This window comes from Coffea eugenioides, chromosome 10, assembly GCF_003713205.1.
Source record: "Coffea eugenioides isolate CCC68of chromosome 10, Ceug_1.0, whole genome shotgun sequence".
NCBI lineage: Eukaryota > Viridiplantae > Streptophyta > Magnoliopsida > Gentianales > Rubiaceae > Coffea > Coffea eugenioides.
The window spans coordinates 10638941-10653302 of record NC_040044.1 but is presented as its reverse complement, the minus strand read 5'-3'; the positions used below and the strand labels follow the sequence as shown (position 1 = coordinate 10653302).

The 14362-nt window shown below is 36.3% G+C and overlaps 1 protein-coding gene across 1 annotated transcript; it reads left to right on the top strand.

The window, feature by feature from the left end:
- The first annotated feature begins 6983 nt into the window (after positions 1-6983).
- On the top strand, positions 6984-13766 carry LOC113748749 (far upstream element-binding protein 1-like). Its single transcript, XM_027292295.1, has 8 exons — positions 6984-7344; positions 7838-8175; positions 8585-8770; positions 8889-8987; positions 9115-9186; positions 9318-9434; positions 12292-12558; positions 12665-13766. The coding sequence occupies exons 1-8, from the start codon at positions 7104-7106 to the stop codon at positions 13523-13525; spliced, it is 2181 nt and encodes a 726-aa protein (XP_027148096.1). The 5' UTR covers positions 6984-7103; the 3' UTR covers positions 13526-13766.
- Positions 13767-14362: the final 596 nt, after the last annotated feature.

Below are 14362 nucleotides of genomic sequence, written 5' to 3'. Positions count from 1 at the left end.
GTATAACAGGCACATAACGATAATATGATAACATCATCTACAGTTGGATCATAATGTACAACCCTTTAAGCATAGCGTGCAATTTTCTCAGCACAATAAATGAATGTGAAATTACAGGAATAGACACCTAGTGAAGGTGTTCATGTAGGACCAAAGTAACTGTTCATAACTCTAAAATACCCTCTAACCTCGCACTACATCGTCCTTTCCTCTTGAGAATGATCCCAAAGACTTCTTAATTTCATTCTCTTGGGATTTTGGTCACCCATGTCCGCTTTATCAGTTACATTTTGACCTCCTCTCCCAAGTTTGCAATGCCTCTTCAAAGAAATCCAAGCAACATGCTTAAGCCAAACAAGCTCAAAACCAGAAAGGCCTTGCAACTGTGGATTGACAGTCGACTAACTCCATCCACGCTCACCAAAAGAGGGTGGTGGTCTAAATAAGTTCGAACCATGGTAATTATCAAATTATGCTTAGTTTTTGATAGTATGAAAAAGGATATATAACAAAGCACATCCTTTACCTGAAAAAAGTGATTTCGTCTAGTATTATCTGTAAAGAATAGGAAAAAGGTGTTGTAATAGTACATTCATAAAAGATTAAAAAAAATACAAATGTTATATAATTAAGAATCTTATTTATATCTACGAATGTTACTACATATAAACACACAAAAAAACATCTGTAGATATCTTGAAATTAGAAGAGATCCAAATTTAAAAGGAAAACAAAATATCCCAATTTTACAATATGGTAATTGATAAGTTGCAATTTTATCATTCATTGTATAATTAATTCCCCTATTACCTGATCCGATGTGGATTAATTATCAAATTCTACTCACATTTGGGAATTTGTATTTATTAAGAGAGTGGAACGCAAATACCATAAAAATGTACCAATTTGGCAGTTATAGGGAAGAGTATTGGCAGCAGTAAAAAAAAAAAAAGAATACTCCAGCTCCGCTCTATTACTCCAGGGGCATTTTTGGAACATCAACACCAGACCCCTTTTTGATAATTGCGGAGGACTGCATTCAAGGGACGGCGGGAGCCTTCTTCTTCTCCCTAGCGGACGCCGCACAGTAGGGGTAGGAACTAGATATTAGATAGCAAACAATTGGGGACAAACTTTTAAGCTTAGCTTTTGACTTTTCTTTAGTAGCTTTTCCTTCTTCGTATGGCAGGACCAAGTGAAAGCAATTGATCACCTTCTGTAGTTTCGTTTTCCTCCCTTATTGAATTGAAACTTCTCAATCGGAGACAAGTGCGTTTGGAATGTAAGTTATTTGCCCAAATATATTTACTTACATCACCATTATAATTTCTAATACATATTTTTATCTTCTCAATTACCTTTTTATCTCACATACATCACATCACAAAAAGTGCTACAGTAAAAATATCTCAAATAACTTACAATCCAAACACACTCACGTGACAATTATTTTTGAATTTTCGCATGGGTTTGACTCGTCAGGAATGAACTAAATCCCTTTTTCTAATTAAAAAACAACGGAGGATTTGGTTTATCTAAAAATTGTGAGATCGATTTAATTTTATCTTTTCCTCTTATTTATTGGTATTTGCATATTCCCTGATTGCAGTGCTTATGGTTATTTAATTAATTGATTGTCTTGGATCTGGATAATGAGTTGATTTAATAATCTATTGTCAATTGAGATATTAAATCCGTAATTGTTTAATTGCCTCGAAATAGTGACAACTGGCATGATTAGGTTTGTATCAGGAGAATACGCAGGCTAATATAAAATAACCCTAGTAGTGCGTTATTTGGTTAGAATAGGGTTCCTCTAATACGTAAAGCAATTAGGGAATTAAATCTTATGGGCGTACCTAAGATTATTTCTCAATTAGAGCAGTGATTAACGGGTGTATCTTAATCACCGACACAGTAAGGAGGGGTTAACTGTCATTGCTTGTTTGGCAGTTATAACCTATTTATTAGTAAATAATTAGAATTGCTTGTGCATCAATGATCAATTTGGTGAACCATTGTTGAAATTATTTCTTGGCTAGACCTTTAATTATTATTACCCTAATTTTAGTGAATTGTCATTTAATTTCTAGTTAGCTATTTATTTTTATTTGAACTCCTTTGATTGTCATCGTTTATACAAAAACACTCTCTTGTTACTGTGGATTTGAAAAGAAACGAATTTTCTCCAATCCCTGAGGATACGACCCTACTTGCCCTGTTTACAAATTAATAATTTCGTGTGAATAAGCAATCTTATTCTGGTATATCGGGTTAAACAAACTCTTCGAGAACAGGGTGAATCAAGTAACCCATTGCACACCTAGAGTCCCTGCTCCAATACTCAGAATTGGGTTTTGATTATTTTAATTGGCAACTAAGTTTATTTTTATTATTGCACAGAAATCGATAACCTGTCAGTAATTGCAACTTAAAAATGTAAAAGGTTGTTGAAAATAAACAAAATATAAATCCACAAAATTACTGAACTTATTTTTTCACTCTTCACATTAGGGAATATTTTTAGCAAATTTTTTATTAATAATTTCATAAAAAATTCATTGCCTATTTATGAAAATACTTCCAAAATTAGTAGAATTTCCTGAAACTTACACCCCAAACTCATATGATTTTTTTTTTTTGTATATCCCGTTTTGGCCTAGAAGTTGAAAGGATGTCTAAAAATATTAGAAATTTGGTTTAATTTCTTTTAGGCAAATTTTTAATTTTGTATGCAAGTAACTAGTTTTCTAATTGTCTAGTTATTTGAAATAGTAGCCAAGGAATTCCCTATTTTATTTAAGATTTAGAAGTTATTTCCTATTCTGTATAAGTTTAGGAATTAGCAATTATTTCTTTTTATTACTTGGATGTTGGCCAAGTAGTGTAACTTATAAATAGGTGGAATTGGCATACTATAAGAAACACACAAGGGCGACATGTAGGCTTATACATGTGGTGAGTTCTTGGGAGATGAGAGATGACATACAAGGATTTGGACTTGAATTCAAGTTATATTCTTATATAGGATTTTTCTTTTCTCTCATTGTGAATATAGACTCAGTGATAGAGTTGAAACATATTAAAACTTGAATGTCATTTATCTTTCATGTTGTGGTTAGTTTGTCGCCATCACTGGTGTCCACTGACACAAGTTCAAAATTTCGACAAATCCACTTTCCCTCATGTTGTTCTGGTTTCAATCTAGTTCAAAAGCATCATCAGGAATTCCCACAACTTTTCCTTGATCGATTCGACGTTCATATGAAGATTTGGGTGTATTGATGGAAGTTTATGTTCATAAACTTTGAAACTTATTTTTGCATGATTTATGATGTTTGGGGACTATATTTGATGATTTGCATGAGTTCATGAGGTTGTAGGGATTATGTGTGTATGAAAATCTGCCTCCAAACGATGAGATTCCGGTCGTTTGACTAGAAAATTTCCAGATTCCGGCAGACCCATTCTTGTTTCCACCGGAAAATAAGTTTCCTTGCTCTTTCTTTGCTTTCCGTTTGTCTATTTTGGTTTGATCTTTCAAATGTGTATATTTGTTGTTGGATTTTGTTTTTTCCTCAAAGAAATGGGTTGTTTGATCTTTTACTTGAATTTATGAATGAGTTTGGAGGTTTAAACCCAACTTCTTTGTCGATTGGACAATAGTGAACAGATGTAGACTAGGTTTTTTTTTCGTTGGGTGCTTTTCTTTATTATTCGTTGGGCTGAGGGGGTAAGCCAAACAAGTAAAAGAGAGAGAAAAAGCCAAGATCAGATTTTTTGTTATGTCACCAGAAAACGAATTTGACAACTAGGTCCCTGAGCTTTTGTGTAATTTCACTGTGGTCCTAAAACCTTTTGATTTCTTTCAACTAGGTCCTTAATTTAATTGCATTTTTGTCCATAAACTTTATCTTTTATTCAATTTGGCCCCAAATTTTTAATAATTATAATTTAACCCCAAAACTTTTTAAATTTTTGTAATTGAGTCCTTAATGGTTTTTATTTTTTTAATGACAATTGTTCATCTCCTTTAATTATCAATCATGGTTCATTTGAATGCATTTAATTAGTAAATTTTTAGGAATTTTATGTTTATTTGCATTCCTTTAAAATAATTCACTATATTATTACATTTTCTTTAAATTGTCAATTAAATTGGTGCCTTTGACTATTTTGTTGGTTTTGGAGTATAAATAGGGCAAATTCGACATTATTTAACTACTATTTTAAGGGAGGTACCTTCTATTATTATTTTAAGTTCTTTTATGTGTTCCTATGTATTTTTTTTTATGTATGATTGCATATTTTAAGTGGTTTTTCTTTTATTTCCTCGTTTTATTCATTTTAAGTTTTAAATTATTTTATTTAATTTTTGATGATTATTTGGGAGGCATTTAATTGCCAAGTTGTAATAGATAGGTCTTCTTCTTTTGCTCAAGCAAAATGTATTCAGTTAGATAAATGTAATAGATAGGTTTATTATTTTCAAAACCCTCCTTTTTAGATTGTATTAGGGCCCCAATATAATGGTTAGTTTTTATTTATTTGCATGCTCGTGTGCTTGTATGCTTATGTGTTTATTCGTTTTCTTTAAGGTTTTGCATCTAGATATTATGCCTATATGCTATGTGCCCTACATGCTCTATATTTTTTATGTGTTTATTTGTTTTAATTATGTTTTATATGTTTTATTTATTTATTTATAATGAGTGTATGATGTCACCACACTAGTCCAATGCTAGTTGTGATTTTTTCCCCTGATTTCTCACTAATCCAATGCTAGTGGGGACTTATAGAAATTTGTTAGGTCAATACTAAACCCTTTAAACCTTTTTCGCACTAGATTCATACCTTGTGTGACATTTATTACGTCTCATGCATTTTTTTTCCTATTTTTAGGTTATTTTCAATTGTATGATATTTTTCTACTATTATTCCCATACCCTCCATATGTTTGGACCATATCATTTAGAATTGCATTTCATTTTAGGAAATTAGAAGTAGTTAGTCCATTTGTTTGACTAGATTAGGAGAATTTATCTTTCGAATATGGAAAATGAGTGAGTATGACTTTTTAGCCTTAGGACGCTGTCACTCCTCTATAAAAAGGAAAACTGAATCACGAATTTTAGTTTCCCATATCCTTTATATTACATTCTCCTCTTTTAGGTTATGTATATTTATTTATATATTATAATTTTCTTTTTTGAGTCTCATCTTTTACATCTTTCGTGACCTTTTCAAAAAATCATTTTTGACAATTACAATTAATGTGATTGGTACCAATTAAATTTTGAAAAGACATTTCAACCATCTCGATATCCCTTAGATCTAGACCTGCATCCATATAGAAACATCCAAAATGTGATAAGTTTTATAGGTTAGATTAGGAAAATTTTGGACTAAATCTCGCAACTAATCTTGGTTAGGTTGAAAGAGTGTTTTAGATCAAATCATTGCCTTCTCTTTCTTTAAATGTGACTCCCCAACTCTTTTCTCTTATTTTTAAAGACCCGAAGTCGTTTAAAAGGGTTTTATTTATTTTTATTTAAAATATACTTTGGGTGATTTGGTATACCTAAATTCGATACCAAGTGACGACTTTTTTTTAAAACCCTTTTTAGACTAACATTTTGGGTCCAAACCGTTGCATTATTTAAAATCCCATTTTAGGCCATTTTTCTTTATTTTCTAAAATAAAAAAATTCATTATTTTAAAACAACTTTTTTATTTTTCAAAAATAGGGTGCGAGAATTGCTTCAAATTCTGGTTGAATCAAAGTTTACAACATTGCATTGAATCCATGGTTTTCATAATTTGTTTTGTTATAACTGTAGTAGAAGAGTAATATGAAGAGTCACTTTTCAAGATATTGCTCCAGTGGGACTTTGTTTTACTGTTTTAATTTCTCTATACATTGCAACATCAGAAGCCTACGTGGATCCCTTTTACAAGTCCATCTACCAAAGCAAAATTATAATATGTCATTCTGTTCAAATGACAAAGACACTTATAGGCTAATGGATTTACCCAGCCTATCATGTACTTGCGCTTCACATGCACGTACAGACGCACAAAAGGAAACTAATGCAAACAATTGAAGATTTTCATGATAAATGAACTTTCAGATAAATAACAGAAATATGTAAGGAGCAGATAGTATCATAAGCCAAAAAGTCATGAAAGCAAAAAAATGTGGGCGATAACAACTAATGGGAAGAAGATACACGTAACAAAGCACTAGGTAAGGGACGAAAGAAGCCGAATTGCTAAAAATAGGCTAAAACCTTGTGGTAATTCAAAGTACTCCAATTACTACTGTAGTTAACAAAGCATCAACAAGGAAAACTGAAGACCCAAAACTTCTATTGCTGATTTTTCTATGACTGGAAGAGAAAACGTACCACCTACTCGACTCACAAACTCCACCGAGGCATATCGACCAACTTTGGGATCGTCAAAGAATTGTATTCCAGTGACCCATCTAGCCCCGTCAAAGTCATGGAAAAAACGATAGAGTTCATTGATTGTGGTTTTATCTCCCAAGCAAGAAATGAAGGGGGTCGGAACATCTTCAAACTATCTACTGCTCCTTTTGTTGCAGTCACTGAATAGGGGATCCTCAATTTCTCGTCGTTCGTTTGATAATCCAAAACAAAAAAAATTGGGACAAAGGAAATCACCCGGCACCAAGAGAGAGAGTAGTCGAGATGATGAGGGTCGGATGGTCTAAATATATCTTAAATATATCTTAGTGACGGTAAGTGACTGGTGCACCAAGCGCGCCTTGGGCCTTGGATGCTGAAGTAATCCTGTTCTGGTATCAAGCGTTCAGCTAAATTGGTTGGGCTTTACTTATTCAGCCCATTCTACCCGAAACCCTAATCCAAAGTTCTGCCCCCTCGAGCCTCTTCTCCTGCTATAAATACAACCACCCACGCGCAAAGAAATTGGTTTATTACATTTTTGTAACCATTATCTGTCTTCCCCTAAAAAAAAAAGAGAAGAAACTCTCTCTTCAGTGCTAAGATAGTAACGTAAGCTGATATTTTGAAACCCTAGCTAGGGCTTGGTGGTGGATATTTGACGCTGATCTGAAATGGCGGACGAGGAGGTTATGGTTGCTGCGGCAGGGAGCGGGGTGCAACTTTCCGACCATGAGAAAAAGCGCAAGCTCGAGGATTTGGAGACCGACGTTCCGGAGCCACTCTCCGGTGTTGACTCGCACGCCAAGGTGGACGCGGATAAGGATGGGAATGCAGAGGAGGATGATGAGTTGGCGGACCTCAAACGACAGCGTGTGGAGGATAATGCTGAGAACGACCAACCTGCTGGCCTCGGTATGTTTAGTGCTGAATAGAGATGTTAATTGTTTGATATAGGCGTTTAAGTATTGTGCTTGGGAATGTAATTTTTGAGTTTTTGGTGGGAAATTTGTTTCGTTTTTGGGCTTGTAGCAATTCTGCATGTGTGTTTGTGGCCTTGAACCATTTTGTATTCTAAATATTTAAGTTTTATATATTTATATTTACGTTTGGGCATGAAGATACTTGTATCTGGATGTACTGTAAAATTTTTGTTTAGAAAGTACTAAAACGTTGCATCTTTATGCAAATGGTAGCCCAAATTCATCGTAAAAAGGATCGGGAAGATTTGTTATGCTGTTGCCATTTTAATGTATGGGGCGGGCACATGAAACAATTCAACTAAGAACTGATTATGCTTTGAAAAATATGATTTAACAGCTTGTGCAAACATGACGATGGTGAAATTTATTAACAATGTTTTGACTAGTATATTAGTGGGTAATAATGGCTCCACTTTGGTTTGCAGCTCCGGAGAATGGGTATGACAAGTCAGAACAGTCTGAAGGAGGGGACGCTGATGAGCAGCCAACAAGTGTGGAAGATAATGCTAAATTGGAGGATGGAGATGGCCAAGAACTAGCTCTGGAAGCTTCTGCAACAGTCGAAGATCTGGCTCATGGAGATGAACAGAATGGTAATGGTGACCAGCCCTCAGTTGAGAATGAGAGACCTGCAGCTGGAAATGAAGAAGAGTCCAAGAAGGAAGGTGAGGAGCCTTCTGCAGAAGGTGATGGGTCTATTGTTCAGCAGCAATCCAGTTCTGATGCTGAAACCTCAAAGAAAATTGAGGTTCCTAATAATAAGGTAGTTTGTTTAATCAGGCCTGTATTGGCTTAATGTCTTTTCTAGAGATGTTCTAGCTATGGTTGCTATTGCTGAAAGTTTTGTTCATTTTTCACAACCCTGTAGATGCTCCATAAGAAGGAATTTAAGTTTTCTTTTTTAATTATTTTGGGGGGGGGGGGGGGTTTGGCTAGGGGGACTGAGAGGATAAGAATGTCTCAGCATGTTTCTATTTCTTTTTTTGGCATGCAAGATAGATGGTTTGTGTAGAAAGATGTGTAGTAGTGTTAATATTTAGCTTAAACAATGGGGGAGGGAATTTGTACATATAACTTGTTGCTTTAAGTGTGTACTTTAATATCACCGTAATATTGGTATCCTTACCTGTCATATGTTTATCTCTTATGGATTTTTCTCTGATGTGGTATAGGTTGGTGTTTTGATTGGCAAGGCTGGGGATACTATTAGGTTTCTGCAATATAATTCAGGTGCTAAAATTCAAATTATGAGAGACGCTGATGCTGATCCGCGTGCGGCTACCAGGCCTGTGGAACTAATTGGAACTCTAGATAGCATAAACAAGGCGGAGAAGATGATCAATGATGTTATTGCTGAGGTTGCTTTCCTTAAACAGTGTTCTGCATTGAGTTGGATGATGTATAACTCATTTGGTTTTATAGTCAGCTCTCTTTTGGATATTTGTAATTTAATAACCAAATGTATTGCATTTTCAGGCAGATGCTGGGGGTTCTCCTTCTCTTGTGGCTAGGGGCTTCAGCACTGTGCAGGCTGTAGTTGGAGATCAAGTTGAGATTCAAGTCCCGAATGAAAAGGTTTTACTCGTGTTGTTGTCTTTCTGTATCTCCTGTCCCTTTGTTTCTCTCTTTTTCTCTCTCTCGGTATACTCTAGCTATTCTTATGTTCTCCAGCTGAACTTAATTTTGTATTTTTCTGTTACAGGTTGGCTTAATCATTGGAAAAGGTGGAGAAACTATTAAGAATTTACAGACAAAATCTGGAGCTCGTATTCAGGTAGTGATCAAATATTCTATTCTGTAGTATGTGTGAAAAGCCAAGGGAAAGTTTGATGTGAAAGTAATTTTTTAGAAATTATACATGAATCTCCTGATGATAAGTTGCTGATGCTGTCCTTTTTGTTTTAGTTGGTACCCCAGCATCTCCCAGCTGGTGATCAATCCAAAGAAAGGACAGTGCGAGTTACTGGTGTAATGAAGCAGATTGAAATGGCAAGGGAGATGATCAAAGAAGTCATGAATCAGGTTTGTATTTACCTTGCACTTTTGTTCTCGCACAATAGTTTATTGTCCTTTCCATCATTTGCATTACTGGATGCAACTTTTGCTGGGTTTGAAGTAATTGTCTGAAGAAACTTGCTTCTTCTTAATCACTAAATCACTTTTTGACTTGTGTTACTGCTCAAGTATTAGTTATAAGAAGAAATGTACTATCAGTTGTGAGGAATATTAGTTGGGTTTATGATGGATTGCCTCTGTATGCTTTTCCACCCTCTCCTTTAATTGAGTAAGATTTGGGTAGCTACAGTGTTGTTTCTTTAATCATGGTGTCAGTGCAGTTAACCAGTATATGACTTGGCTGTGTTGCAACATTACCTCATTGTGTATTGCAAGGATGTTGTGTAGATGGCTGTTTGGCACTCCTATTGATTAGACTTCTGTTTGTTAAAACAACTTCTAAGCAGAGGATTAGAATGCACAAGTATACAAAATCTTGGTTGTGATGTGAAGATGTATTTTTCTGATTGGTTGTGTGATTATTATGTTCATGCCACATATGTATGCTGCCAAGCTTAAACTATTTATTTCAATTTCATTTTTCTGTTTGAGCCTGAAGTTTCCATGAAGAGCATTGTTATGTTTAGAAACTCAAGTTATGGACAAATGACGTATCGCATTGTAATCCCAATATGCTTGTTGAGTTTATTGGCTGGTCATCATAAAAATTGTTTTTGTAGGGTAGGTATTTGACATGCTACTAGAATTCTAGTCACTGTTGGCAAAATTGATGGTACTTTTATCTAATGGTGAGATCTTGATAATCAGATCCATGTTTCACTTGGAATTATGATGTGTTGTTTAAGCAAGTGATGGTTGCTATGTCTTTTTGAGTGGCGCATATTCGATGGTTTAGATAACAGTTTAACTATCACAAGATGGACTGAGAGCTAATTGCGTGATTAGAGTCTTAAGGTTTTTTGTGTAATAGGTCACTTTAATGCAGTTAGGAAGGCTGGTCTTATATTCAATGAGATGTCGGTTGCCATGATTTATTTATCTTGAAGCTGCCGATTTCGAATTGCTTGGCTTTAAAAATGCAGATTTGGCTTCTGCCTCTCACTTCGGGTCAGCATTGCCTTCTTGGTGTAGCAATAGACAACTATTCACTCTCATCTACCAAAGAGAGGTACCAAGCATTAATCCTCGGGATTGCAGGATGGTAAAATAGTTGGTAAGATTGCTTTGAGACTTGAAAACTGAAGTGATAAATACTACTAAGATTGTGTTTCATTAGCCCTAGTGCTCTGGTGTCCTCATGTTCTTTGCTTGAGACGTTATGGGGAGGAGTATCATGCTCAGTTGGATGATGTTTTCTGAAGTGTTATAGGTTTCATATGTCTAGATTTAATTTGGTGATGCAAGGAACAATGAAGACAATGACACTTATCCTTGTAATGCATTATTTGGAGTTGAATATTTGGAGAGCCATTATGATTGAATATGGGCCATGTTATATAAATGTGATATGGATGCTTTTTGATGGGTTGACAAAGTTTGTTTCTTCCATGCTCTACGACTGCAATATTGATTTCGGATGAGTTTGGCAGTTTACTATGTATCTGTGGTCTTCAAATGTGCCTCATCTGGAGTTCATCCTTATTTATTTATTTACTTTTTTATTTGGGACCATTCTTGTTCTGATATGAAAATGTCCTTTGCACTGCTTTGATCTAACTTTTGCTACAAAATTTGGTCCTGTGATGCATAAGCTGCATTTATTTTCTTCTCTTCATTGTGCGGTAAATGTGAACTTTATGTTTGTCAATTGCAATTATTAGCTTGGGGTTTGCGAGGCTTAGTTGTCTGAACTGGCTTCAATTTTTTGAATTTCTTTCACCAGATCTCTGTATTACTGTGCATTAGCATAGTAGTCATTTATCTACTCGAGTTACATCTAGTGTTTTTCCCCCCTTAGTTTGCTTTTTGCGACTGGTATTACGAGGCAATTATTGACGGGTTTTATGTATCTGGAATATTGTGACAGCTGACACTTACCTGACATTTGATTCTTTTTTGCATTGTTTTATATCCTTTGATCAGGGGGCAACCTTGCCCGCACGGCTTCTACTAATGGAAAACTGTTGATTATTAACTGTAAAGATAAATTTTATGTTTGTCAATTGTCAATATGCTATAAAATATATGTATGCAGGTACAATTTGCATGATTTGACATTCGGATTTCATCTTTTTGCATAAATTATTTTCGTATTCCACATTATGTGAAGTAATTTATTTTGTTAAGAGTGAAGCATATTTGGATGATCTGATGTTTGTTTTCCTTTTTGATTGATTGTTAATTTGTCAAAATTTCAGTCCTTGGATATTCTGAATGGAATCAACACATCAATTACATTTTGTACTCTTTGATGATATGGAAATGTTGCATAGAAATTTATGTTTCCTGTTTCTGTGCTGATATATGGTTTGAGGTTTGCAAATTTAAGACTAGTTTTTTCTCTGTAGTTTCCTACATTTAATTTGATTGTTCACTAATGCTTAATTATTTGTGCGAGAGTAATGCATTGCTTAGTTGATTGATTTTTTAATCGGTGTTTTTGCAACTTTTGTGGCTATGCATATTACTTCATTTTGGTTCTTCAGTGATCTTTGTAGATGATTATCTGCCAGTTCTGCTTCGAATGGTCTCCATATGTGGTATCTGACTGGATTGTTTTAGCTTCCTAATCATTAGTTTTGTGAGCCAAGTCATGCATTATTATTTCATAAATAGTTAGACATTCTGCACTCTTCCAGTCATGTGTGATTATCAAATAAAAAGTTGCTATCCTCACTTTTTTTTGTTCATCTTTGTTTTTTAGACTGTGAGGCCATCACCTCTTTCTGGTGGATATAATCAGCAGGCTATCCGTCCTCGTGGCCCTGTTAACCCGCAATGGGGAAATCGTGGTCCTTATCCTGGGCAGTTTATGGGCTATGATTATCAGCAAAGAGGATCATATCCATCACAAAATCCTCAATATCCAGCTCAACCGTATGGGAACTATCCTCCCCAAGGACCCAGAAGCAGCTTTGGTCATAGTTGGGAACAGAGGCCCCCAGCAGCTATGCATGGCCAGCCACCGCAGGTTGGTATTTTTTACTTCTATCGTGGTTGAGGATCATACAGCTGAAATGTGCTTCGGTTTTCTAACAATCCTGCTATTCGCCCTATTATGATGCATCTACTTGCAGGCAAATTACAACTATGGGCAGCCACAGGGTCCAGAATATGGGCAGCCTGCCCCTTATTCCCAGACACCTGCACCGGGCTATGGGCAAGGATACAGTGAAGTGAAATATGATAGCCAGTTGGCAGCCCACCATTCTTATGGTGGACATGGGGTACCTCAGTCAACGGGTTACCCTCAAGGTGGTGGTACCCATCCAGGCTATGGTCCACAGGACCAATATGGCAGGTCAGCATCATATGGTATGCCTCCACAGGCGCCTCATGGCCAAACTTATGGCCAGCCCAGGCCTAACCAACCTGGTGAAATGCCTTATCCAGCTTCTGTTTCAACCCAAGCATATGGTTCCAATGTGCCCCCACAGCAATCATATGGGTATGCATCAAGTGGTCCAGTGCAGCAAAGCTATCCTCCTTATGGTTCAGGACATGCTGCTGACGGTTATAATCACCCAGCACCTGCAGCTGCTGCTGGTCCTGGTTATGCTCAGCCTAGTGCACAACCTGTTTCTGGTTATGGCCAGCCTGGTGGACAGCAGCCCTCTGCTTATGCCACAGGAGGTTATGGTTCATATCCAGCACAGCCTGGTTACACTGAACAACCAGCCGCTGCCAATGCTGGTTATGGGTATCAAGGCGCATCGGATGCAGCGTATCCAGCTTCTGGAGCTTATGGTGCCCCTTCTGCTGTCCAACCAGGCTATGGTCAACCACCTCCAACCCAGCCAGGCTATGATCAGTCCAACCCTCAAACTAGTGGTGCTTATGGAACTACACCTGCACCAGCTGGTTATGCGAAGAGTTTGTCACCCCAGCCTGGTTATCCGCAGTATGACTCCAGTCAGATGTATGCGGCACCTCGGTGAAACGCTGTTGGTTTCTAGCTGATAGTTGGGAGTAGGAGCTGTGTTTTTTTAATTTTAGCTTCAAAGTACAAGGCATTCATACTATCTCTACTTTACCGTGTCTAGGACCCCAGATGCGATCAAGTTGTACTGCACAGAATCAAATATCGGGATGTGTTATAATTTCTCATAATTTGATGACCTATTGACTTAGTTAACGCATGTAGCATGAATGGCTCTGTTAAGTATGTCCTGTTAATTATCTTTCCAAGAGGCTTGCTCTACTATATTATTAAAGTGAACTTACTCTGTGAATGACAGTGGACGACGTGACCTCATTACGGTTAAAGTACCGCAGGAAATGAGATATGACTCGATTACTGTTAAAATCCTATAGAAAATGAGAGTTGTGCGCATGTGATGGTCATGAATGCTAGAAGAAAGGAATGAGCTCAAACTGGTACAAAGGTAGGAAAGCTTAAGCCATCTTTGCATGTAGCTAGGTTTCATCTAATTGACCACTTCTGTTTAGTCTCTTTGTTGCTCGGTTGTTCTCAGAAAAGACAGTTTGGTTAATGGCTGAATTGTTGGAATTTGCCACAAACACCCTAACTGACATACTGATGTTTGACTGAGAAGAAGTTGTCTTTGCTGATCATCATAGCTTATCTTTAATGGTAGGATAACCACTTGCTTCTGGTCTTTCTTTGTAATTAGCACCACTCGCTATTGGGAAAGATACAATGAGATTAATTTATTTTAGCGGTCAAAGAATTAGACGTCTAGGAGTTTTTGGTTTGTCTGGATGCTGTATTGTCTCTAATAGGTCTTTAATTTTTGTTTGTGAAACTTTTTAGA